At 46.6% G+C, this 9097-nt stretch overlaps 1 protein-coding gene and 1 long non-coding RNA gene across 2 annotated transcripts; one reads left to right on the top strand and one right to left on the bottom strand.

Moving 5' to 3' along the window:
- Window positions 1-493: 493 nt before the first annotated feature.
- On the bottom strand, window positions 494-1804 carry LOC308470431. The gene is made up of 2 exons (XR_013982422.1): window positions 1724-1804; window positions 494-784 (listed from the first exon to the last, which is right to left on the bottom strand). It is a non-coding gene; the product is annotated as an uncharacterized lncRNA (long non-coding RNA).
- A 2340-nt stretch (window positions 1805-4144) lies between these two features.
- On the top strand, window positions 4145-5488 carry FAM181A (family with sequence similarity 181 member A; the record flags this gene model as incomplete). The annotated part of the gene is made up of 1 exon (XM_080992387.1): window positions 4145-5488. One exon carries the CDS (start codon window positions 4145-4147, stop codon window positions 5051-5053), a length of 909 nt encoding a protein of 302 aa, XP_080848513.1. The 3' UTR covers window positions 5054-5488.
- Window positions 5489-9097: the final 3609 nt, after the last annotated feature.

The raw sequence follows: 9097 nt of genomic DNA, 5'->3' as shown, positions 1-9097 counted from the left end.
TGTACATAGCATGTCCCTCCTCTGATTTCCAGCAACTGCTATTCAGAAGCAAATTGCCGCTGACTGTGGAGGCAAAGGTAAAAAAAGTAAAAGGTAAAGGACCCTTGGACGGTTAAGTCCAGTCAAAGGCGACTATGGGGTTTGGTGGGCATCTTGCTTCAGGCTGAGGGAGCTGGCGTTTGTCCACAGACAGCTTTCTGGGTCATGTGGCCAGCATGACTAAACTGCTTCTGGCACAACGGAACACTGTGATGATAAATAGGTACACTGTGATGATAAATAGGTACAGCGGTACCTATTTATCTACTTGCACTGGTGTGCTTTCAAACTGCTAGGTTGGCAGGAGCTAGGACAGAGCAATGGGAGCTCACCCCATCATGCAGGTTTGAACTGCCAACCTTCCAATCAGCAAGTCCAAGAGGCTCAGTGGTTTAGACCGCAGCGCCACCTGCTCCCTATAGGAGGCAGAATATAGCCATTGTGAACACAAAGATAGGACTTAATGACTTTTTTCTTCAGTGTGAACAGCAAGAGGCTTTGGCACAGCATTCCCGTCATTAGGCATCTCAGACGTTCGGCCCCTTGCATAAGCCAAGTCAGAAGCAATGAGCAGCTGGTGTGTCTATTGCTGTTCAAATTGGGAGGCAGAAGGTTATTGCCTATCTGGTGGTGTAGACTAGCTTCCAGACACTGTTGAGAACTGCTCTAAGCAAGTTCACAAAAATAGCAACCTCTTGTCTGTACTGCATCTTCCAGCTAAGGGTCACTGCTGTTGAAATAAATGCTGGAAAAAGAATTAGAACATTAAAATAACAATTGGCATAATTTGAAATTAATCAAGTTAACTTTTCTTTTTCCATGGTGAGAGAAAATATTAAATGCTTCACCAACAGTTTGGGGTCGGTATGCAATTGCACAACCTACTTCTTGACATTCCAAAAAGGTTATGTGAGTTTACCCTTAATTTGTGGTAATTAACTCCAACCCAAACTACACAAATTGCCAACCAATTCACAGCTACGCAGTGCTCTAAGGGGACAAATATCAAAATAAATAAACAGTTTTGACTCAAAGGGAGATGATAAATTTTAATTATCCAAAATCTAGGTATATTTTCTAGAACGTTCACAAAATAGAACGCTACAGTCCTATGCACTTCATTAGGAGTAAGCTAATTAGGAGTATGCTCCATTTATATCAATGAAATTTGCTTCTGAAAAAATAAGGTTAGGATCTGGATGTTAGTTTAACTTATTATTTCTAAAGCTCTTCTTATATTTCAACTTCAAGTCAATCATATAGAGCGGTTGTTGTTTTTTTAAAACATTGGTTGACAAGCTAGTGCCCAGATCAGCATTAGTATTTGAGTGTTCATACAGAATTTTATATAACATGAAGTCTGCAGTGTGCTAAGACTGAAAAACACTTGGACTCCTGTCTGCTCCAGTCTCAGTTGTGAGTGGACGTACCACATTGCAAGCTGGCTTTATTCCTGAATGTCTAGCATTTCTGAAATTCATTCAGGGTAACTTCACTCTCCCCCCACTGCTATTAAAGATCTCTGTGGGGATAGCACACAGTGTGGGACTCCCAGGTTTAGCATGCTATTAAGTTATTGCCACCGGACAATCCTGCAAGGAGGATGAGGACTCACATAACTCTGAATCAATAAAGGAAGCAGCTCAATTAGCATTTCACATGCTTTTCTTCCCTCTCTTCTTACCTTCCCTGCAGTGGGCATGCTTTCCCCTTAAAGGATTGTCCTGTTTCTGCTCCTTGCCAGCGTTGGCAGGGTGACAGTAGTCGAGTGTGCAAACTTGTGCTATTGTCCCTGGGCCAGGGGGAGTCATGGAGACCCACTAATATGACACAGGAAAATGTTTGCTGATGGCAATTCTATGGGCTTTGTCTAACTCTTTCTCCATCATGACGACTCGATTTAAGTCTCTAACTGTTTGACTACAGATGCAAGAGTACTATCCAACTCCATCCTTTTGTCCCGGTGGTTTGAATGGGTAATTCAGCTTTTGTGTGGCTCAATTGAGGGGGCAAACATAAAGACAAGATTCTTGAGCGCTCAAGCTCCTTTTCCATGGATATCTGCACATCTCTTTAGAGATTTGTTCCATTCCTACCTTTTTCTGACATCACCCTCCCTTTGGTGGATTTTTTATTGGGGGGGGGGGAGCAGAGGCCCGGATCAAGAACAGTTTAAAAAGTAGGCTAGCCAGGTCTTCGAAACTAGCATTGTCCAGTGTTACTCAAGCATGGCTACTGCCAGCCTTCAGACAGCTTTGGAGTAGTTTAGAGAAAAGGGCCTCAGCAAACTTGCTTTACTCATCCTCAGCATATCATGTTTGACTGTGTTTAAGAAAAGGGGGGCGGGGGGCTGGAAAGGGGGGAATGGTAGGCATCACAGGGAAATGATCGTATTTATTAGCTGTCTTTCTGTGGCTGTCCCCATGGTGACAATTTGTGATGGCAAAGAATGTGAGAACGGGGAGCCTAATGCCTGATTGGGATGCTTTGTATTTGGCAAAGTGGCTTCTGATTGGCCTGAGAAAGCCTCCTAACTAGAAGGACTTGATATTCATTCAGTTTACTCAAGTGCCGCAAAACACTCACAGGGTCCGGCTGCTTCTCTAAAGGTTGGTAGTGTCTAACCTATGTAACAAGATTAGCTGGTGAGCTTCTTCTCTACCACAGTTACAGTAACACTCAATATTTAAGAGACAATCTAGCTGGGAGGGTGTGTGTCTTTGACTTATCGAGTGCCAAGAAAATGATGCATAGATTTCTAATCAATGGTTAAATGCTACCTGTCTAACAAGATTGACGAGTGGGGCCATAGTAGTAGAAAATGATGACTGTAAGACTGGGAGAGAGGGGAAGGAATATGTCAGATAGGGTATGAGTGTATGCATCAGTGGCGAGTTTGTAAAAGGGTTGCAAAGAAATGTGTGTTTAGTACAGCAGCACCTTGGTCCTGAGTCTATATGGGAAGAAACAAACATGTAAGACAATACTTATATTTGGCTAGTTATTGGGACCAAATGCATGTTTATCTAAAGTTATTGTCTCAAGTGCCGCTTTTGTATTTTGCATAGAGTAACCTGAATGTGTCTGCATGAGAGAAAGTGTGCATGACACAATTGTATTTGGGTATTGGAATGAAGCTTTTAACAGCTTTGTGGATAACTATGTGAAGCAGCTATCAATGGCATTAAGAATGTGTGTCCATGCACACACACACAAAAAACAGCTGTGTATAATAGATGTGTGAGATGTGGAACATGTCAATATGTTGGGCATTTTCATAAGCGACACTAAAAGCACATCTTAGTCTCTCTTGCCCTAAGTATACATGTAGATGTCAGTAAAGCAGCACTACAGCAAAATCGGGAAGAGAGTCTTTTTTTCTTTTTAACACTGTACGTAACATAGGCAGAACCTTTTGTGGGAAAGGATAAAAAGGTCTTTAATGTACATGCAACAGACCTGCAGCACAAACCCATGCCACTTCTTAACATCAAACTAAACGCATCTCCACTTTGCATGCGGCTAAAAACAAAAGGGATGCCGCCTTCTACTTTCACACGTTACAGGAGACACACACATGTCCTGAATCCCATCCCACCACACGCGTTTGCAGATGCTCCAAATGCATGGTGTGTGCAAAAGGGAAATGTGAAAATGGTGTGTGTCAGGTATTTTATCTTTGCAAAAGTTCTCTAGCGTGTCTGCCTTTGTCCCTTCCCTCAGGGGTTTATGCCAAGGGCGACTTGTCGTCCCCCTTTAGCCCAGCCTAGTAGTTCCCAAACTTTTCCTCCCACAGACCACTTGAAAATTGCAGTGTCTTGGAGGGGCCGCTTTATTTATTTATTTTTATTATTAGCTTGTTGTATCTATTGCAATGATCCGCGCTCGATGCTGCATGATTTTTAATTGCCTTTTCACAGACACTCTGCAGACCACTGGGGGTGGTCCATGGACCCCAGTTTGGGAACCACTGGCCTAGCCTGAGCATCATCATCACCTGCCGCGTAACTCGGGGGTTGCGGAGCCGCGCTGCCCGGGGAGCGCGGGGGCCGGATCCCTCCTCTTCATGGACGGGCCTTCCTCCCCGGTCTCGGAGCTGTGAGAGATGGCCTCGGCCGACAGCGAAGTGAAGACTCTCCTCAACTTCGTCAACTTGGCCTCGAGCGACATCAAGGCGGCCCTGGACAAGTCGGCTCCGTGCCGGCGCTCCGTCGACCATAGGAAGTACCTACAGAAGCAGCTCAAGCGCTTCTCCCAGAAATACTCCCGCCTGCCTCGCTGCCACCATCACCACCACCACCTGCAGCAGCAGCCGCCGCCTCAGCCCGCCAGGGAGCGGAAGGCGCCTGAGGAGAGAGCGCGAGGAGGCCTCGAGGCTCCTGTCGGCCGGGGCGACAGAGACAGCAAGGCCTGCAAGGCCGCAGAGCCCGGCGAGCAGCAGCAGGGCGTCTCTGAGGCGACCGCTAGGCCCGACCAAGTGCCCATGAGGAAAAGGCAGCTGCCCGCCTCATTTTGGGAAGAGCCCCGGCCGGCTCCGGGCCCTCTGGGCGGGAACGGCGTCGCCTTCCCGGCGGGAGCCGCTTCCAACTCCTCGTCACCGTCGTCGTCGTCCTCCTCCTCCAAGGACTTGCCCGTCTTTGAGGCAAAGAAAAGTAAAAAAAGCCCGGATGGCGGGACGGTTAGCGCTGCCGAGAGCCCGCCGGGAAGCAGGCCGGACGCTGAGGCCGCGCAGGTGCTGAGCTCCTGGAGCTGCTGTCCATTTCAGTACCACGGACCGCAAGCCTCTCCGGGCGTCTACCCGCCGCCGCTCGCCGCCTCCCTTCCGCCGGTAGGCCCCTTCCCGGGCCTGAGCCTGTGGAGGAAAAACGCGGCCTCGCCGGCGGAGGGAGAGCCCTTCCGCAAGGCGGACGGCGGCGGGGCAGGCCCGAAAGTGCACCGGCCGGTGGTGTGGAAGCCCATCCCCACCAAGCCCGCCGCGCCGCCCCCCATCTTCGGCGTCTTTGGGTACATCTAGGCCTGGCGGGCCTGTAGTCGCCGCCGCCTTGCGAGGGCCTCTTCTCTCGCTGGACCGTCCGCAGCGCCGCCTCGCCGGCGATGGAGGGAGCGGGGACAAAGGCCTGAAAGAATGGCCGGCCTGATTCTGCTCTCCCTCTCTTGTGTGGGGCGAGAATCCGGACCCCCGCAAGGACGGACCACCCGCGTTCTCCCCCTGGCTGGGTTGGCCAAGGAGGCATCAGGAACAAAAATCATGATGGTGAATTTATTCAGGAGTTGGCTACCTTTTCCCCCCCTCCCCCCCCCGTACAGTTGCAGAAGAGGATGTGCAAGGAAAGTGCAAAGCTTCACTGCCACTAATATGGGCTTCTGCAAACGAGAACTACGTTCCTCCTGGCATGTAAATACCAAGGGCACTAAAGCAAATAAAAAGCCAATGAGTTGTTTTCTTTGAGTTTCCACCCTTCAAATGCTTTCAGATGGGGAAGTATTTGCCTTCCTGTCCGCAAAAGAAAGATGAAAGGGAGCTGCTTTGCTTCTCCTGCATGTATGGCAATTGCTCTTTCCACCTGTAGTTGTTGAGTCTGATCTCTAGGCCAGGGATGGGGATGTTTGGGGCTGAATATGGCCTACAAGGAGGTAGTTTGGGGCTGAATATGTTTGGTGCTGAATATGGCCTACCAGAATATGTCTGACCCTGGAGGTTCTCCTTAGCCCATTCTGCTCACCACAGCCCTACTCTGTGCTTCCCTCCAGGGTTTCAGCTAATCTGGAATGTGTCATTGAATGTAATGATGCCTCTCGCTTGCCTGGATGGAGATCCATGCATGTGTAGAAGAACATGAGGCTTTTGTATTGCTGGAATGCAGCCAACTGGCATATCCAACTGGCATGCAGCCCCCCAAAGGTTGCTCATAAGAGAAGGTGGCCCTCCAGCTGAAAAAGGTCCCCCACCCCTGTTCTAGGGGTGATTCCCAGCTCTGCATGATTTTCTCTGGATGCTTTTGTCAGCTTGAAGCAAGTGGTCTTGCACTGCTCTCACCAGGCATCCACTACACACTTTGGGATGAGAGACTTTCCATCACAATATGTGTTAAAATCTTTTTATCACTGACAAGTAACGTATGCCTTTGGAAACACACGTTTGTCACGGTGGGAAGGGGGCATACTAGAGGCAGAGAATGTGCTTTGTATACCAAAACCTAAGACTTAGGATCAGTCCCTACAACTTACAAGTAGAAGGATCTCATATAGCAGGTATAAAAAAAGATCTCCTGATGCTTGAAAGCTTACAGACCGTTGCCAGTCCACACAGAACATACTTGGCTAGACCAAATAAAGCTGCTTCATATTTGCAAATAAATGTTTGGGGGAGCAGGGAGGTGGGGGAGAAAGAAGTGATTTATGTAATGTTGCATTGCACGTTATTGCAGAAAGTGCCATGTATACAACCGCTCAATTATTTTGCTGGATATAATGGCAGTGGCAGTGTTGGTTCTGAGTGAGGTTACAACCAGGTCCCGCTTGCAGGCTTCCACTAGGCATCTGGGTGACCACAGTGAGAAGAGAATGTTGGACTTTGAGTTGGTCCATTGGAGCTTTTATGTTCCCTGTCTACCTTTTAAAAGCAAGAGTTGCATGGACTTCTGGGACACGTGTGGTGCTGTGGGTTAAACCACAGAGCCTAGGACTTGCCGATCAGAAGGTCGGCGGTTAGAATCCCCGCGACGGGATGAGCTCCTGTTGCTCGGTCCCTGCTCCTGCCAACCTAGCAGTTAGAAAGCACATCAAAAGTGCAAGTAGATTAATAGGTACTGCTCCGGCGGGAAGGTAAACGGTGTTTCCGTGCGCTGCTCTGGTTCACCGGAAGCGGCTTAGTCATGCTGGCCACATGACCCGGAAGCTGTACGCTGGCTCCCTCGGCCAATAAAGCGAGATTAGTGCCGCAACCCCAGAGTTGGCCACAACTGGACCTAATGGTCAGGGGTCCCTTTACTAGCTTACTAGCAAAAGAGCCCTAAATTTTATGGATTTGGTTTTGCTCACTAATTCAGTGATATGAACCAGTTCTCATCAAAACTAGACTAGCTTAAACAGATTGGGAAACATGGGACAGATGTAAGTGCCCTATGAAGGAGGAATATATTTAAATGGGGGGAAATCATGGTGGATAGATCTGTCAATGGCTACCAAAAATAATGGCTAAATAGAATTCCATGTTTAGACGCAGCAAGTAACTGGATACTAGTTGCCACAGAGCAGCAGTTGGAGAGAGCTGCTGTCTTCATGTGCTGCTTGTGAGCTGCCCGGAGCCATCTGGTTGGCAACTGTGAAAAACAGGGTGATGTTAGATGCATTTTTGGTTTGAACTAGGAGGTCTCTTCTTACATTTGAAAGATTATATGGCTCTTGCAGATACATGACCTAGTCCCTAGAGGGCTTTTTCTAAGGTGTTCTCTTAGAGCAGGTTTGTAAACAGCAACTTTCTTAATCACCTGTTGAGAGTCAGAATTGGCTATAGGTGACCAAGCAGGGAAACTATATAAATTGAAACATAGTCTGCATACTCCACTGCTACACTGTTTAATGTTGAATAAATAATGGGGTCAAGAGAAATAGCACAGGCGCCATTTAGGAAGGGTGATAGGCAGTCCCTTCCCTTTTCATATTTCAGACCACATGTGATTATTCCTCAGTATCATTTACATGTTTCTGGTTTATTATGCAGTATTTTAAAAATGTTAATAACCACAACCTGTGTTCTTGAAGCACACCGTATTTTTGCAATTTAATCTTTAACATATCCTAGACTCTCCATTTAAGCCTCGTTATCAATCTTGCTTTTGAAATACCAGAATCATGAAACGTCTTGCAAATCTTTAATGCTCTTGTGTGTGAAGGTAGCTTGAAACTTTCCAGGGACTCTTTTTGAGAGCATATGCTCTTTAATTAGTTAATTGTTATCTTCTAGATATTAACTATAGCGAAAGTAAATAATAAGAGTCGTGCCTTCACTGACACGAGGAATGTAGACTTTACTAGAATGTCATGTATTTACAGAAAGAGGACAGTCGAACTGTGACTGTAAGCCAGCCAGCACTGTTTGCAAGCTGTTATCCATTCAGAGTAGACTTTAATCACTTGCTGCATGCCTCAATGACTGCACAGGTGTCAAATTGTGTGCCCTCAAAAAGCAGCAGTGAGGGTCAAAATCTGTCTTTTATATTATTCTTCCTGCACCCTTTTTGAAGTTACTTAGCAGGACAAAGCAAATGTAAGAGCTGGCTTGTAAACAGCCACTTACCTCATCACCTGTGATGAGACAGAATTGAATATAGGTAACCAGGCAGAGAAGCTTTTGTAAACTGAAACATTTCTCTTTCTTTCAGTCTGGCAATGTGCCACAAATGGCTAATGTACGTATATGTGGGCAGGCTAGTAAACATTTGTGGACTGATAACTTTGGGGAATTTATTTCCCAGGCTGTTCCAGTGTGCAAGAAGAATTATATTTCATGCCATTGTATTTTGACTTACCATTGCATCATATAAAAAAATATTTTGCCAGCATGGGGGGTGGACATGTGTTTTGAGGAGGAAGAGACTGAGGAACAAGTGTAGGAGGCTTATGCATATCATTGTGATTCTGACTTCTGATACCAGCTTCAATAAGCTTACCATGACACTTCTTATCTACCCAGAGCCCACAATGACTACGTGTAACCTCATGTACTCACTTCAGTGAAGGAAGCGACTCCTCCTGCTCATTGGTTTGTGCATGTGTGCAGCTATGCCCACTCCAGTGAAGTGATTAGGAATGTTTACTCATGTCAGAGCTCTGTATCAAACACACATAAAACTCCAGATCAGCCTACAATGCCTCATAAGTTCATGGTGTGAGGAAAAACAGCAGCACATCACATTTGAAAATGCAGTTTTCTCTGCAGCAATTATTATGGTTTAGACTGGCTCAGATTTCTTCAGTCTAAACTAATTTAGGCCCTTCCATGTGCACCGCCTAACACTGAAATTCCTTATTTAGGTGATTAATAATAAAAACAATA

Source organism: Podarcis pityusensis (genome assembly GCF_964106645.2).
Source record: "Podarcis pityusensis genome assembly, chromosome: 1".
Classification (NCBI taxonomy): domain Eukaryota; kingdom Metazoa; phylum Chordata; class Lepidosauria; order Squamata; family Lacertidae; genus Podarcis; species Podarcis pityusensis.
The sequence above is the reverse complement of the archived record's forward strand: the minus strand, read 5'-3'. Positions and strand labels throughout refer to the sequence as shown.